General features: G+C 45.6%; 1 protein-coding gene across 1 annotated transcript; it reads right to left on the reverse strand.

Annotated features, from left to right (window-relative positions):
* Positions 1-8,280: 8,280 nt before the first annotated feature.
* On the reverse strand, positions 8,281-13,468 carry LOC110543693 (uncharacterized). The gene is given in 4 exon segments (XM_060376821.1): positions 8,281-8,666; positions 8,669-9,425; positions 9,505-11,287; positions 11,289-13,468. Coding segments are annotated over 4 exon segments (5,106 nt in total).
* Positions 13,469-18,679: the final 5,211 nt, after the last annotated feature.

The following is an 18,679-nucleotide window of genomic DNA, read 5'->3' on the forward strand; positions in this document are numbered from 1 at the left end:
CATTTTGGTTAGGGTCCTTTCTTCTGCTTAGTTTGTTTAGATGTACATATTTTAGTGGGTTTATTCTATGTTGTATGTTTATATGAGTGAGTATATACCCTGTGTGTCTTTTTGCTTCTGGGACAACTCAGTCAGAATGATCCTTTCCGGGTCTCACTATTTACCTGCAAATTTCATGATTTCCTTATTTTTCATTTCTGAGTAATACTCCATTGTATAGATGTACCACAATTTCGGCATCCATTCTTCAGTTGAGAGGTGTCTGGGCTGTTTCCAGCTTCTGGGTATTACAAATAAAGCTGTTATAAACATGGTTGAGAAAATAGATGAAACTGTGGAGGAAAGAACTTAAAGGAAAAAAAAACAGGAAATACAGAGGTAAGAATAACCAATATACTACAAGATATGGAAGAAAGAATCTCAGGTGTGGAAGATACAATGGAAGAAATTGGTGTATCTGTCAAAGAACATGATAAATATAAATAATTCCTGAAAGAGAACTTACAAGAAATTCAAGACAACATAAAAAGACAAAACCTAAGAATAATAAGAATATAAGAAAAAGAAAATTCCTTCCTCCAAGGCCCAGAAAATATTTTCAAAAAACCATTGAAGAAAATGTCTCCAACTTAAAGGAGAGGCCAATAAGAATACAAGAGGTATACAGAACACCCAATAAATTAGTCTAGAAAAGAAAATCTCCTGCCACATAATAATCAAAACAGTAAACATACAGAGAAAAGAAAATGAAAATACTAAAAGCTGCAAGGACAAAAGGCCAAATAATATATAATGGCAAACCCATCAGAATTACACATGACTTCTCACAGAGACTATGAAAGCCAGAAGGATGAATGTGTGAATATCATGCAGACCCTAAGAAAACACAGATGTCAGCCCAGGCTACTATAGCCAGCAAATCTCTCCATCATCATAGACAGAGAAAAAAAGATGTTCAACGCCAAAACAAATTTCAACAATACCTACACAGAAATACAGAATTACAGAAGACGCTACAAGGGAAAATACAACCCAAGAAAACTAGCTACTTTCAAGAAAACACAGGACATAATTAACCTCACTACAGTAAAACAAAAAGCAACCAAGCACACAAACTTACTACCACACCAACATCAAACTCAAAGGATCTAACAGGCACAGGTCATTAGTTTCTCACATCATCAATGGACTTAATTCTCCAATAAAAAGACACAGACTAACCAAATGGATGAGGTAACAAGGCCCAGCAGTTTTGCATACAAGAAACAGATCTAAGTCACAAAGACAGACATTATCTCAGTGTAAAGAGTTGGAAGATGGCTCTCCAAGCAAATGGACCCAAGAAGAAAGCAGGAGGATCCATTCTAATATCTGAGAATATAAACTTTTAACCAAAATTAATCAAAAGACATGGGGAAAGACACTTCAGACTCATCAAGGGAAAATTCCACCAGGAAGACATCACAATCCTGAACATCTATGCCCCAAATACAAGAGCACCTACATTTGTAAAAGAAACATTGCGTAAACTTAAAGTACACATAGATCCCCACACATTAATATTGGGAGACTTCAACACCACACCATCAACAAAGGACAGGTCAACAAAACAGAAATTAAACAAAGAAACAATGTCTCTAACGGAGGTCATGAATCAAATGGATCTGACAAACATTTACAGAACCTTACACCAAAGACAGAAGAATTAACCTTCTCAGCATCTCGTGGAACATTCTCCAAAACAGACCATAGGGTTGGTCACAAAGCAAGTGTCACCAGATACAAGAAGATTGAAATAATCCCTTTTATTTTATCTGATCACCAAAGAATAAAGCTGGACCTCAACAGCAACAGAAATAGCAAAAAGCCTACACACACATGGAAACTGAACAACTTGCCTCCAACTGACAGCTGGGTCTGGGAAGAAATCAAGAAATTAAAGTCTTCCTAGAATTCAATGAATATGAAGGCACAACATACCCATACTTATGGGACACAATGAATGCAGTGCTAAGAGGAAAGTTCATAGCACTAAGTGTCTTCAAGAAGAAATTCAAGATATCTCATTCAAGCAACTTAATGGCTGATCTCAAAACCTAAGGAAAAAAAAAAAGCAGACAAACCAAGAAGGAGTAGACAGCTGGAAATTACCAAACTCAGCTGAAGTCAATAACTTAGAAACAAATAAAACAATTCAAAGAATCAATGAAACAAGAGCTGGTTCTTTGAGAAATTCAAGAAGATAGACTAACCCTTTTTCAAACTAACTAAAAGGCAGAGAGACACCATCAAAATCATAAAAATCATCAAAATCAGAAATGAAAATGGAGACATAACAACAGGCACTGAAGAAATCTAAACAATTATTAGGACTTATTTCAAAAGTCTATTGTCATAAAATTGTAAATGGAATGAACAATTTTCTTGATCAATTCCACTTACCAAAGCTGAATAAAGATGAGGTAAATCAATTAAATTGTCCTATATTCCCTAAGAAAATAGAAGCAGTCATCAAAAGTGTAACATCAAAAACAAACAAACAAACAAACAAAAACCCATCCAGGACCATATGCAGAATTCTACCAAACCTTCAAAGAAGACCTAACTCAAGTTCTCTTCAAAGTATTCCATAAAACAAAAACAAATGGAATACTACCAAATTCATTCTACAATCACCTTGGTATTTAAACCTCACAAAGACTCAACAAAGAAAGAGAATTTCAGGCCAATCTCTCTAATGAAAATTGATGCCAAAATATTCAAGAAAATACTTGAAAACTGAATACAAGAACACATCAAAGACTTCATCCACCATTACCAAGTAGGCTTCATCCCAGGTATACAGGGGTTGACTTATATTTATATATGGAAATCCATCATTGTGACGCAACATATTTAAAAAAATGATAGAAAAAAAAACACATGATAATGGCCTTAGATGCTGAAAAACATTTAACAAAATACATCCATTCATGTAGATCAGGGATACAAGACACATATCTAAACATAGTAAATGTAATATACAACAAGCCCATAGCCAACATCAAACTAAACAGAGAGAAACTTAAAACTAAAATCAGAGAAAAGGCAAGGCTGCCGACTCTGTCCATATCTCTTCAACATACTTCTGGAAGTCCTTGTAAGAGCATTAAGACAACTAAAGGATATCGAGGGTATACAAATTGGACAGGAAGAAGTCAAACTTATCACTATTTGCAGATGATATGACAGTATACCTGAGTGATACCAAAATTCTACCAGGGAACTCCTACAGCTGATAAACACCTTCAGAAAAATTGGCAGGACAGAAAATTAACTCAAAAAAAAAATCAGTAGCACTTCTCTATACAAAAGACAAAAGGGCTGAGAAAGATATTAGAGAAACAAAACCCTTCACAAAGCCACAGAAGACATAAAGTGCTTTGTTGTTACCTTAACCAAGCAACTCGAAGTCTTGTATGTAAACAATTTCAAGACTATGAAAGAAGAATTAGAAGACGATATCAGAAGATTGAAAGATCTCCCATGCTCATTGCTTGGAAGGCTTAACACTGTAATAACGGCTGTCTTACCAAAAGCAATCTACAGATTCATTGCAATTCCCACCAAATTACCAACACAATTCTTTACAGAAAACTGAAAGAAAAATTCTAAATTTCAAATAGAAAAAATAAGAAATCCAGAATTGCTAAAACAACCCTATACAATAAAAGATCTTCTGAAGGTATCTCCATTCCTGATTTCAAGCTCTCCTATAGAGCAATAGTAATAAAAACTGCATGGTATTGGCATAGAAACAGAAAGGTGGATCAATGGAACCAAACAGAAGAAACAGAAATAAACCAACACACTTATGGACACCTGACTTTTTACAAAAGTTTCGAAACTATACAATGGAAAAAAGTAGCATCTTCAACAAATGATGCTGGTCTAACTGGATGACTACATGTAGAAAAATACCAATAGACCCAATATTTGCACAAAACTAAAGTTCATGCAGATCAAAGACCTCAACATAAAACCAGACACGTTAAATTGGTTAGAAGAAAAAGTAGGGAAGTCTCTAGAATTCAATGGTACAGGAGACAACTTTGTGAACCGAACACCAACAGCACAGGCTCTAAGAGCAATAATCAGTAAATGGGACCTCATGAAACTGAAACGCTTCTGTAAAGCAAAGGACACTCTCATCGAAACAAAAAGAATGCCTACAGATTGGGAAAGAATCTTCACCAGCCCTCTATGTGACAAAGGGTTATTATCCAGTATATACAAAAAAAAACTAAAGAAGTTGAAAAGGAACAAGTCAAATAAGCCAATTAAAATATGTGAAATAGGGCTAAACAGAGAATTCTTGATAGAGGAATATTGAATCGAAGAGAAATACTTAAAGAAATGCTCAATGTCAATCCCCATGAGGGAAATGCAAATCAAAATGACCAGAGATTTCACCTTATACCCATCAGAATGGCCAAGATCAAAACCTCAAGTGAAAACACAGCTGGAGAGGTTGTGGACAAAGGGGAACCCTCCTCCACTGCTCGTAGAATGTGAACTTATACAACCACTCTGAAAATAAATCTGGAACTTTTTCAGACAACTAGGGATAATGCTTCCTCAAGATCCAGCTATACCACAACCTAGGTGTATTTCAAAAAGAGGCTCCAGTACACAGTAAAGATATTTGCTCAACCATGTTTGTAGCAGCTTTATTTGTAATACCCAAACCTGGAAACCAAGGAGATGTCCCTCAAGTGAAGAATGGATACAGAAATTGTGATATATTTTACCAATAGAGTAGTACTCAGCAATAAAAAACAAGGAAATCATGAAATTTGCAGGTAAATGGTGGCAACTAGAAAAGATCACGCTAAATGAGGTATCCCAGAAGCAGAAAGACACACATGGTATATACTCACTTATATAGACATATAATGTAGGATAAATCTATTAAGATCTCTATAGCTAAAGAAACTAATCAAGAGGGAGGAGTCTGGCTAAAATGCTCAATCCCCATTCCAAAAGACAAAGAGGGTGGACATCAGAAGAAGGAGAATACAGGGAAAAAGTTAGGAACCTGACAGAGAGGGCCTCTGAAAGGCTGTGACCAGAAGACTATCAAAGCAGATGCTGAGATATATGGTCAACCATTTGGCAGAGGGCATGGAATCTAATAAAAGAAGTGGGAAATAGTAAGATCTGTAGAGGACAAGAGCTCAAAAAGAAGAGCAACAGAACCAAAACATTTGAGTAGAGGGTTCATTCCTGAGGGCCAAACTCCAGCTAAGCACCATGCTAGAACCCCTGCACAGATGTACCCCATGGCAGTTCACTGTCAAACTGGGTTCCATAGTAATGGGAACAGTGAATTTCTTTGACATGAATTAATTAGACTGATCTTTGATCATCATCCCCTGAAACGGAGAGCAGTCTTAACAGGCCACAGACGATAATAATATAGCCACTCCTTATAAGATCTGATGGACTAGGATCAGAAGGAAGGAGAGGAGCTTCCAAGATGGCGGCGAAGAGATCACAGCATTTAAGAGAGGCAGAGGACATGACTCACCGAAATTGGTGAGTCTAGAGACAATTGAAACTAGAATTTGGACTTTTTTTGCTTTCTAAAGGGGAGGAGACACCACAGAAGCATGGAGTGCTTATAGATTTAGATCAGGCACGGACTTCTCTGAGAACGTAGTGGGGTGCTTCCCTTGTGCAGGTCTCCTGAACAGGAAAGTCTGCACACATCACCAGGTAGCTGAGCTCAAAGCTCATAGCCTGGGGACTAAGACAGCAGAAGACAGTGCTCCACGCCCCTTAGCGCAGGGGACAGCTGTAACCACCTGCGAACACCACCCCCAGGGATACATGTCTAAGGAGCCCATATCCTGGGCCCCACCTAGGGCCCTTTGCCAAGCTCTGGACCAGCAGAGCGTCCCCTCTCCTCTTCCCCTGTGGGACGCGATCCTGCCACAAGAAGAGCAGCAGAGCTCATGTCCCTCTGGATATCCTTCCTCTCCAAAGTGCACACACCTTCGGAAAACCCGCCCCTTCTAAGTGCACCAACCATAGGAAATCCCACCTTGAACACACCTCCAGAAAGCCACCACACTGGAGGAGCACATACACCCCTGGAAACTCCACCACATTGGAGGAATGCACACACCTCAGGACACCCTGCTGTACTGAAAGACCCCCGAAGGTGCCACGAACCAACGAGTCCAGACAGCCGGATGCAATCAGCAAGAGGTTTATTGGAAGTGCACGGGTACCCGGGCGACAAAGTCTCCCTGAGGACTTTGCGCCCCGGGCTTGGGCAGGGCCAGCCTTATATAGGGTTGGGAGGCAAAGCGGAAGTACAGAAGCGTAAGAGGCATAGTTACAGGGTTCTGATTGGCAGGCTTTGGTCTCGGCGGGCCGCAACGGTTATTAGTGGAACAAGGAAGTATCTTTGGGGCCACCTGGGATTCTAAGAAGTCCTTTGTCATAGTCTTACGGAACAGAAACTTATCTCAGAAAAACATTTGCTTAGCTTGCTTAGTGGTGTTCCAGGAAGTCTCAACCGCAGACCATCCCCTCTTGGCCCTAAGCAGACTCAGTAAATTTTTACTGCAGGACCGTCCTGAGGGGTAGGGGGTCTTTCATTCCCCCATTTTTTTATGAGCATTGAATGGAATCTTCCATTCTGGGCCTTAGGGAAGGTCTAGCTCAGTCTCTTGTTGTCTAAGCTGATGGTACTGCTGGGTTAACATGAGAGCCTGTATGACCGAGACTCTATCTTTAACAAATTGAACTAGGCGATTGAGAATGCAGGGACCAAATAGCAAAATCAGGAGGAGAATTATTAAGGGGCCTATGAGGGAAGAGACCAGGGTTGTAAACCATGGAGCCTTGTTGAACCATTCTTCGTACCACGACTGCCCTTCCCTAAAAAGTTTTTCTCTCTGATTCAGCCTTTCTTTGAGCTTAGCCATGTTGTCTCTGACTATCCCTGTATGATCTGCATAGAAGCAGCATTCCTCCTTAAGGGCCACACATCATCCCCCTTCTTTTAGGAAGAGGATGTCCAACCCTCTCCTGTTTTGGAGTACTACCTCTGATAGCGAGGTCAAGGACTTTTCCAAGGCACTTACGGACTCCTCCAGCGCCTGCAGATCTTCGTGCATAGCTCTCTGGAGCTGTTGGAGTCTGTCTGTGTTGGAAAGGGCAGCCACCCTGGTTCCTATCCCAGCCCCAATGCCTCCCACGGTTAGCCCTCCCAGCATAATGGAACAGCTAGGAGGGGGTGAGGTGTGATTCGTAGCCAACATTCCTGGGTTTGCTCTGGGTGCGAGGAATTAAGAACATGGTAGGCTCCCTTGATTAGGCTAAAGAGCTGGTCTTCTACTCTGGGATTTTGAGGCCTGTGAAGAGGGGGGCCGTCGGTGTGACGGGGGACAAGGGAGGAGGTCGAGTAGGAGGGGATTAGCGTAGGGGCACTACTACCAGCATTGGAGGAACTGAGTTGACTGAGAACAGGGTTAGGCCCGACTGACATAACATTTGGTGGGGTCTTTTTGAGCCTGATTCTAAAAGTTAATCCCTTGTCCCACCCGTCTGTGTATAGCCGGAGACCCCACTCGAATCCTCTAGTCTTGGTTCCCCAGGGAACCTGTTTTCCCTTGGCTGTGAAGGAGATGATGATGGGGTTACACCAACCGTGGGTCGTTTGATTGGTACCATCACAAGATAATGACAGGACTGGCAGCGAGGTGCCACCACAGCCTAACGAGGGGCAGCTATAAGTATAGACTACGGCTGGAGGGGGAAACTTGCGCTTAACAGTTATATAGTCCCAACTAGAGGAGGGGTTCCAATATGTATCCCCAGCTGTTTCGCAGCCCCAAGATGCGCAAAAGTAATCGTTGGCCCACCCACACTTGTGATTTAGGTGTTTGTCTCTGTGGTCCCCTGGGCAGATATAAATTCCGCCCTGATGCAAGGCTAGGGCTGCTCGTTGGAACTTGCTCCTACACCCGGGGCTGGTGTCCTCGGAATGGCTATTGGGGGCATTTAGTAGTGGGTGGAGAAGGTCCGGCAGCCCCCAAGATGGGTGAGCTCCCAGTGCCAGGGAACAGAGATCTACTTCCAGAGCAGGCCAATGGGGTGTCGCCCCAACCTGGGAACTAGTGTTGACCACGTCTCCTGCCTGATTTACAACTTCCCATGTATAGTTAAACACCTGATGCGGGGATGCGCTACAGAAAGGCTGCCAGCAGAGAATCAGGCAGAGAGCGATCAAGGGTGGTGGCGGGTTAGTCTTATCTTTAGCAGGTTTTGAGTGCGATGCAACTGCCATCCTGAAGTGGGAATGGGGTGTTTGTCTTCTCCAGGGGCGGCGGCCTTGACGTGGGATGCGTGGACCCAAGCGGCGATCCCGTCAACTTTGAGTGCGGTGGGAGTAGTCAGCAGAACCGTATAGGGTCCTTTCCAGCGGGGCTCAAGGTTCTTGGTTTGGTGGCGCCTCACCCATACGGAATCCCCAATCTGGAAATTATGTGGCACCACGGGACGCTCGAGCTGCTCTCGGTACGCGGCTGCCAGGGGTCTCCACACCTCCCGTTGGACGATCTGGAGGGCCTGTAAATGGGCTTGGAGAGATGGGGTAGGGGCAAAGTCACCAATCTCAGAATCCAGGAAGTGAACCGCAGGTGGGGGGGGGCGCCATACAAAATCTCGAAAGGAGTGAGTCCGTGGGAGCCTGGAGTATTTCTGGCTCGGTACAGAGCTAGGGGAAGAAGGGTCACCCAGTCTCTAGTGCCAGCTGCAAGCGTTAATTTGGTCAAAGTCTCCTTAATGGTCCTATTCATGCGTTCTACCTGCCCTGAACTCTGGGGTCGGTATGCGCAATGTAACTTCCAATCAATCCCCAGCAAGGTGGCCACCAACTGACTTACCTGGGAGACGAAGGCCGGGCCATTATCCGAGCCTACGACTTGCGGCATACCGTACCTTGGGAAAATCTCGTCCAGGAGTTTCTTGGCGACTACCCTGGCTGTTTTGTGCTTAGTGGGGTAGGCCTCTACCCATCCAGAGAAGGTGTCCACAAATACCAGCAGATACCGGTATCCGTAAAGTCCAGGTGTTACCTCAGTGAAGTCCACTTCCCAATGAGTGCCGGGCCGGTGTCCCCGTGCCCTGATTCCTGAGCCCAATTTATGGGAACCTGCGTTGACTTGGGCACATGCCGAGCAATTTTCAGTCACTTGTTGCAGAATTTTGTCCTTTCCTAGTAAGTAATGGGTGTCTTCCTCCCTTGCGAGGAGGGTCTTCATTTTTCTGTAACCCAGATGGGTTAGCTTATGGAGGTAACTGACTAGGCAATGGGTCATCTGTTGTGGCCACACGGGCTTTCCCTCCAGCACCCATTTCTGAGTCTCAGGCTGATAGGTAGCCCCCATCTTCTGTAGAAGAACTTTGTCTCCTTTATCATATTTCCAAATGGGGGGGGGTAAGCTCTGCTTCGGTTGACTTTAGGGGAAGAAGCTGGGAGGTGTCTGGTTTCTTTTCCATCGCGGCCCCTCGAGCAGTGGCGTCCGCTAAGCGGTTGCCTCGGGCTTCTCGGTCGTCCCCTTTCTGATGGCCCGGGCAGTGAATGATACTTAGTTTGGAGGGCAGAAACAACGCCTCCAGTAGGGCCAATATTTCAGGCTTATTTCTGATCGGTTTTCCCTCTGAGGTAAGCAACCCTCTCCTCCAGTAAATCTCCCCATGGATGTGGGCAGTGGCGAAGGCATAGCGGCTATCGGTGTAAACGTTGAGCTTTTTACCTTTTGCCATCCGGAGGGCCTGGGTTAGGACGATGAGTTTCGCCCGTTGTGCCGAAGTGCCCGGTGGGAGGGCGCTGGCTCAAATTACCTCAGATTCTGTGGTAACCGCAGCCCCTGCTCTTTGTTCCCCAGTGTCCACAAAACTGCTTCCGTCCGTGTACCAGGTGAAGTCGGCGTCGGGGAGAGGCTGGTCGGTCAGATCAGGCCGGGTGCCGTGCACCTCTGCAAGTATCTGGAGACAATCATGAGTCTCTGGGCCCTCTGGTAGGGGAAGCAGGGTTGCTGGGTTAAGAGCTACCACGGGACCGAAAAACACTCGATCAGTGTCCAGTAGTAGAGCCTGATAGTGGGTCATGCAGGCATTGGAGAGCCATCGGCCCGGAGGTTGTCTGACCAGGGCCTCCACGGAGTGAGGAGCCAGGATTGTTATCGGCTGTCCCATAGTCAGCTTGCCAGAGTCTTTAATCAGGAGGGTGATTGCTGCCACCATCCTCAAACAAGGGGACCATCCCGAGGCCACCGGATCCAGTCTTTTTGACAAATAGGCGACTGGGCGCTTCCATGGTCCTAGTTTTTGAGTTAGGACTCCTTTCGCATACCCCCGTTTCTCGTCCACAAATAGCTCAAAGGGCTTGTTTAGGTCCGGCAGCCCCAACGCCGGGGAAGCTAGCAGGGCCTCCTTTATGGTTGCATAGGCCCTCTGCTGTTCACCCCCCCAGGTGAAGAGGGTCCCCAGCTTGGTGAGTGGATAAAGCGGGGCCGCCATTTCTGCAAACCCCGGAATCCAAAGGCGGCAGAACCCAGCAGTGCCCAGGAACTCCCTCAATTGCCTTGGGTTTTTGGGCTCTGGGATTTGCAGGATGGCTTGCTTCCTTGCCTCTGTCAGCCATCTCTGTCCATTACTGATCTGGTAGCCCAAGTATGTAACCTGCCTTTGACAGATTTGGGCCTTTTTAGCTGAGGCCCGATACCCTAGGGTCTCCAAAGTTCCTAAGAGGGCCTCGGTTCCCCTTTTACAGTCTTCCTCAGTTTCTGCAGCCAAAAGGAGGTCATCCACATATTGGAGCAGAACTAAGGCAGGGTGATGAACCTTGAAATCAGCCAAGTCCCGGTGTAACACCTCATCAAATAAGGTGGGGCTATTCTTAAACCCCTGTGGGAGTCTGGTCCAGGTGAGCTGGCCCGACAGTCCCAACTCTGGATCCCTCCATTCAAAGGCGAAAATTGGCTGACTCCGAGGGTGGAGTTTTAGGCAGAAGAAAGCATCCTTAAGGTCTAACACGGTGTACCAGAGGTACCTTGCGGGGAGTCCAGTAAGCAAGTTATACGGGTTGGGCACCGTGGGATGTATGTCCTCCACCCTTTTATTGACCTCTCTTAAGTCCTGTACCGGGCGATAATCATTTGTCCCTGGCTTTTTGACTGGAAGGAGAGGTGTATTCCAGGGGGACTGACAAGGTACCAGAATGCCTGTGTAGGAGCCTCCGAATGTGAGGTCTAATTCCTTGATAGGCCTCATGCGACATCGGGTATTGTTTGATGGAGACCGGCGTGGCGGAGGCCTTGAGGGTGACCACTATAGGGGGTTGGTGGGCCGCTAGACCCATTTCTCCTGATTCCGCCCAGGCTCTGGGAAACCTTCTTAACCAGTCCGCCATGTCGGCCGGGCCCTGAGGTTCGGGCTCGTGGAGCCGATACTCTTCCTCCATGTTAAGGGTTAGTACATGTAGAGGTCGGCCTCCAGGGCCCGATACCTGAGGGCGGCCTCCCTCGAAGTGGATCTGGGCTTTGAGTTTGGTGAGCAGATCCCTGCCAAGGAGGGGGTATGGGCAGTCGGGTACATGTAGGAAGGGTACATGTACCTTACCAGTGGCGAGTTCAACCCATCTCTCTGTTGTCCACTGATATCTTTTTCCTCCGGTGGCTCCCTGGACCCAGGCGGATCGAGTGGTGAGAGGACCCGGTGAGGTCGTCAGGACTGAATGCTGTGCTCCTGTGTCCACTAGGAAGGTGACCGGTTGGCCCCCCACTCTAAGTGTTAGCCTGGGTTCAGGGGGGGGCTCCTGACCCTGACGCCCGTAGTCGTCCAGGCTAAGGATATCGGCCCGGGGTCGGGGCCGGCGAGGTCCTCCAGGTTTCTTGGGGCAATCTCGTGCCCAGTGGCCTTTCTCCTTGCAATAGGCACATTGATCCTTGTCCAGGTTGGGCCTCCTTCGGTCTCCCAGGCCCTGCCTATCCTGTCTCTGACCTGTCCCTGTTACCACGGTAGCCAACAGTCTACTGAACTCTCTATTTCTCTTACGTTCCCGCGCGCTCTCCCTTTCCTCTGCCTCCTTTTTCAATCTCTCATCCCTCTCTTCCTGGGTCTCCCTTTTGTTGAAAAATTTCTCTGCCTCCTTAAGTAGGTCCTGGATCGTGCTTTCCTTTAAATTTTCGAGTCTCTCTAGTTTTTTTTTAATATCTGGGGCAGACTGCCAAATAAAGGACATAGCTAGGTTGGTTGCCTGCCCAGGATCTTCTGGATCATAAGGCGTGTACATGCGGAATGCCCCTTTAAGTCTCTCTAGAAACGCCGAGGGAGACTCCTCTGGGGTCTGGGTGACTGACTTTACCTGGGCCAAATTGGTGGGGCGTCTAGCTGCCCCCCGGAGACCCGCTAAGAGCAACTGGCGATAGAGACGTAGGTGTTCCCTACCGCGTACGGTGGAGTAATCCCAGGTGGGGCGAGTCAAAGGAAACGCCCCTTCGATGAGGTCTGGGAGCTGGGTCGGTTGCCCGTCGTCCCCGGGAACGTTCTTGCGGGCTTCCAGGACTACCCGCTGCTTTTCCTCCGTGGTCAGGAGGGTCTGAAGAAGTTGCTGGCAATCATCCCATGTAGGCTGGTGGGTGACTAGAATGGACTCAATGAGAGCAGTTAGTTTGGACGGATCATCAGAGAAGGAGGGGTTATTGTTCCTCCAGTTGTAGAGGTCCGAAGCGGAGAACCGCCAATATTGCAGCCGGTCATCCGGCCCCGCTCTCAAAGGAAGAGCTTGAGATGAGCTATCTGGGAGCCCCTCCTGGCGGCTACGCAGTCGGCCGGCCACCGGGGACGGGGCCGGGTCTGGGGGGGCAACCTGGGGCTGGGGAACAGGGGCCGAAGGTGCGGGGGCCGCCCCATAGGGTGGAGGCTGTTCAGAAAGAAGATCTATGAGGGGGCCGTCCTCGGCGGGCAGAACCGCGGCTCTAGGCCCCCTCGTCCTGTTATCTTTGGAATCCTTCTGTAAGATAGGATACAGGGAGGAAGACTGGGGCCGAGGAGCGGAGACTGGCAATAGGGGGGCCGAAGGAACAGGCGGGGTACAGCGTGTTGGGAGAAAAGGCTCTACCCAGGGAGGGGGGTCCTTGACCAAGGACTCTCATGTAATGACGTAAGGGACCTGATCCGGGTGCCCGTGCGGCCCAGGATCCATGACTTTCATTTTGACCTGCAAAATAATGTCTAGGTTGAAGGTGCCATCTCGTGGCCATCCTACATTAAACATCGGCCACTCAGAGGAGCAAAAGGTGTCCCATTTTCCTTTCCGGACCTCCACCGAGAGGTTGTTGGCGATGCTCCGGACCTCCTTGAAGTGCTGTAGAGTCAGACTTTTAGGGGTGGTAACTGATTGACCCATAGTTTCAAGCAGACAAAGATACACGACAATTGACACAAAGGCGAGACCCACACAACAGAGGACAACCTGTGCCGCGCGCGAGCGACGAAAAACCGAAAGCAAAAACTCGGACGGAGACTGTCTTGGGGTGCCGGCTTCCCCGTCTCCCAGGTGGAGGTCGTAGCCGTCGGAGTGGGGCGGAGCCCCAAAAAGTCCGATTTGGCCCGTTGCTCTTACAGGCGGAGGGCCACCCTTGGTCCCTCACCGATGAGGACTTATGATCCTCTCCTAATCACCCTGGGACGTCTCCCAGGGTGCGCAGAACGAAAGTCCGAGCCCGTCAGCTCCTTTCAAATTCTGCCCGATACAGAAACAAATGACCTGCTCAGGTCTCAACACAGACTGCACAGAGTAGGAGACAGACAAATACGGCGCCGCACAAAGGGGAGCTGGCCAGCTTACCTCCCGACGGTGGCTTGGTGGTCCCTGGGCGGGGGTCTTAATCCCGGACGAGCCCCCAAATGAAAGACCCCCGAAGATGCCTTTCTACTCAGGGAGACCCCCTCGACCCACGAACCAACGAGTCCAGACAGCCGGATGCAATCAGCAAGAGGTTTATTGGAAGTGCACGGGTACCCGGGCGACAAAGTCTCCCTGAGGACTTTGCGCCCCGGGCTTGGGCAGGGCCAGCCTTATATAGGGTTGGGAGGCAAAGCGGAAGTACAGAAGCGTAAGAGGCATAGTTACAGGGTTCTGATTGGCAGGCTTTGGTCTCGGCGGGCCGCAACGGTTATTAGTGGAACAAGGAAGTATCTTCGGGGCCACCTGGGATTCTAAGAAGTCCTTTGTCATAGTCTTACGGAACAGAAACTTATCTCAGAAAAACATTTGCTTAGCTTGCTTAGTGGTGTTCCAGGAAGTCTCAACCGCAGACCATCCCCTCTTGGCCCTAAGCAGACTCAGTAAATTTTTACTGCAGGACCGTCCTGAGGGGTAGGGGGTCTTTCAGTACCAGAGGAGTGCACATAAAATCGGAAAACCCAACACACCAGGAAGAATGCACACACCTCTGGAAACCCTGTTACACTGAAAAGCACCCATTGCCAGGGCCAGAGCGCAGGCCCAACCACAGAGTGCCAACCATAGAGACTCAGTTCCGCACTACAATCCTTCCTAGATTCTAAATCTGCAAAGCTCAGTGCCTGGGGACCAAGATAGCAGAGGCAGGGCTTCAGGCCCCTCAGCCAGGGTGGAGAGTTGTAACCACCTGCTGAATGCCACCCCTCAGAGCACACATCAGAGGATCCACTCCCCGCTTAATGCCCTCTTTCCAAGCTCCAGACCCTTGGAGACACCCACCACCACAAACACTGGGCCCCTCCAGAGTATACACACCGCTGAAACACCACCCCTCCAGAGCACAAACCCTAAGAGTGCCAGCCACAGAGACTCATATCCACAAGACAGGACAATCCTTCCCAGATCCAAAGTCTGCAAGTGGCAGTACTGACTACACAAGATTGCCAAGCCAGTGATTGTATGGGCCAACCAACCCCTCAGTGGCAGATAAACAGCTGAAGTGCCACAAAAGCCTAGCAGTCCTGAAAAAAACAATACGCGCTGGCAATCTTCAATAGCATTTGCATTCCCTAAAGTGCCTGCAACACCTTCAGTGCCTGCAAGGCACCCCTCTCACACACTGAAGGACTCTTCATTCTTCTAACACCCTGAACCTTAGGACACACCTACAAGCACATGCTCAACAACATGCTACCCCACATTATCCATTCTGCGCCTGTGAACTTTCCTCCTACCGGTTTAGCTGAATCACCAATGCATACACTGAAACCACTGGACCTCCCTCCTTTTCCTGAGGAATTCTCCAGACACCAGAGAAAGACCAGTGGCATTAAGAGAGGAAACAAACATAAAAATAGAGAACATCTGCAGAATCCAGGAACACACAATGAACACTACAGATAACCAAATGGCCAGGGGTTGGCTAAAGAACACAACCAACATGAATCAAGATATCATGGCTTCACCGACAACCCACAAAATTAGTGGATACTCCAACTCATCAGAAACACAAGAAAATGATTTTAAATCTATGATTATCCAGTGATTTGAGGCACATAGAGTGGAAACCAACAAATCTCTCAGAGAAATAGCCATACAGATACAAATAGTTAAAGGGAAACAAATAAATCTCTCAAAGATTTGGCCTCTCAAATGGAAACAAAGAAAAACAAAGTAAAGGAAGCTCTGAAATAAACATGGGCAAATATAGCCAAACAAAGGGAGTCAGAAGTAGTGGCATTAACAAAAAAATAGAGACCATCTTGGAGACATAGGAATCCACATTCAAACAGATGAAGGAAATGTTGCAAGGCATGAAAACAGAATTAGAATCAATAAAGAAAACACAAACTGAGAAAACCCTGGAGCTAGAGAACTTGGAGAAAAGATCAGGAACGACAAAGGTAAGCATCACTAATAGAATACAAGAGATGGAAGAGAGAATTCCAGGTGCTAAAGATACACTCCCAGAAATTGATACTTCTCTCAAAGAAAAAGTAAAATCAGAAAAATCCCAAACACAAAACATCCAAGAAATCAAGGACAGCATGAAAGAGCAAAATCTAGAAATAATAAGAATTGAAGAAGAAGAGGATTCCAGGCTCCAAGGTCCAGAAAGTATTTTCAAGAAAATCATAGAAGAAAATTTTCCCAACCTAAAGAAAGATATGCCCACTAATATAAAAGAGGCCTACAGAGGACCAAATAGACTAGACCAGAAAAGAAACTCTGCATGCCACATAATAGTCAAAACGCTTAATCTACAGAATTAAGAAAACATGTTAAAAGCATCAAGAAAAAAAGGTCAAGTAGCATATAAAGGTAGACCTATCAGAATTATACCAGACTTCTCCTTAGAAACTATGAAAGCCAGAAAGGCCTGGGCAGATATCATGCAGTCTCTAAAGGACCACACATGCCAACCTAGACTACTATACCCTGCATAGCTGTCAATCAACATAGATGGAGAAAACAAAATATTCCATGGCAAAGCTACAATACTTAAACAGCAAACGAGCCCTACAGAAGAAACTAGAAGGAAAATTCCAATCCAATGAAAACAACCACACCCATGAAAACACAGGTTATAAATAATTTTCCAAAAAAAAATCAAAAGACAAAAAGCAATAAATCACAGTAACACCACCAACTCCACAATAACAGGAAATAACATTTAATGGTCATTATTATCTATCAAAATCAATGGACTCAACTCTCCAATAAAAAGACATAGACTAACAGTGCAACTAATGGTGCAACATTCTGCTGCATCCAAGACACACTTATGCCACAAAGATAAACACTACCTCAGAGTAATGTGCTGGAAAACTGTTTTTCAAGAAATGGACCCAAAAAACAAGCAGGAGTGGCTATCCTAATATCTAATAAAATAGACTTTCAACCCAAACTAATCAAAAAAGATGTAGAGAGGCACTACATTCTCATCAAAGAAAAAATCCACCAAAAGGACATCACAATTCTGAACATCTATGCCCCAAATACAAGAACACCTACATTAATAAATGAAACATTATAAAAGCTTAAATCAAACATAGACCCAAACATCTTAATAGTGGGATACTTCAACATCCCACATCACCAAGAGACAAATCATCTACACAGAAGCCAAAAAGGGAAACAAAGGCACTAACAAATGTCCTAATTCAAATGGACCTAATAGATGTCTACAGGACATTTCACCCAAACTCAAAAGTGTATAGATTCTCTTCAGCACCTCATGGAACCTTCTAGAAAATAGACCATATAGTTGGTCACAAAGCAGGCCTCAACAGATACAAGACTGAAATAATCCCCTGTATACTATCTGACCACCATGGACAAAAGCTGGACCGAAACAACAATGGAAATAGCAAGAAGCTTACATGCACATGGAAACCTAAAAGCTTGCTACTAAATGACAGCTGGGTTAAGGATGAAATAAAGAAATTAAAGACTTCTAGAATTCAATGAAAATGAAGGCACAACATACCCAAATTTATGGGACACAGTGAAAGCAGTACTTATAGGAAAACTCATAGCACTAAGTGCCTTTAAGAAGAAATTTGTACCATCTCATACAAACAACTTAATTGCACAAATGAAAGCCCTAGGATAAAAAAAGAAGCAGAAACACCCAAGAGGAACAGAGGGCTTGAAATGATCAAACTCAGGGCTGAAATCAATAAATTAGAAACAAATAAAACAATTCAAAGAATCAATGAAACCAAGAGCTGGTTCTTTGAGAAAATTAACAAGATAGACAAACCCTTAGCCAAACTAACTAAAAGTCAGAGAGAAACTATCCAAATCAGCAAAATCAGAAATGAATAAGGGGACATAACTACGGATACTAAGGAAATCTAAACAATCATTAGGTCATAACACAAAAGCCTATATGCCACAAAGTTTGAAAATCTAAAACAAATGGACAATTTTCTTGATAGATTCCATCTACCAAAATTATGTCAAGACCAGGCAGAGATATTGAAAAGCCCTATATCCCCCAGGAAATTGAAGTGATCATCAATAGCCTCCCTTCAAAAAAAAATTGCCAAGGACCTGATGGTTTCAGTGCAGAATTATACCAGATCTTCAAAGAAGTGCTAACTCCAATTCTTTCCAAATTATTCCACAAAATAAAAACAGAAGGAACATTACCAAACTCATTCAATGAAGCCACAGTCACCTTGGTACCTAAACCACACAAAGATCCAACAACAACAACAAAAAAGAAAAGTCTAGACCCATTTCTTTCTGAACCTTGATGCAAAGATACTCAATAAAATCCTTGCAAACAAAATCCAAGAACACATCAAAGGTATCATCCATCATGACCAAGTAGGCTTCATCCTAGGCATGCATGGGTGGTTCAATATACAGAAATACATCAATGTAATGTAATAAGAATTGAAGAAGAAGAGGATTCCAGGCTCCAAGGTCCAGAAAGTATTTTCAAGAAAATCATAGAAGAAAATTTTCCCAACCTAAAGAAAGATATGCCCACTAATATAAAAGAGGCCTACAGAGGAATTCTGAATTAGAAAAATCACATGGTCATCTCCCTAGATGCTGAAAAAGCATTTGACAAAATTTAACATCCATTGATGTTCAAAGTCATGGAGAGCTCAGGGATACAAGCCATATACCTAAACA

The sequence above is a fragment of the Meriones unguiculatus genome (genome assembly GCF_030254825.1).
Source record: "Meriones unguiculatus strain TT.TT164.6M chromosome Y unlocalized genomic scaffold, Bangor_MerUng_6.1 ChrY_unordered_Scaffold_23, whole genome shotgun sequence".
Lineage (NCBI taxonomy): Eukaryota > Metazoa > Chordata > Mammalia > Rodentia > Muridae > Meriones > Meriones unguiculatus.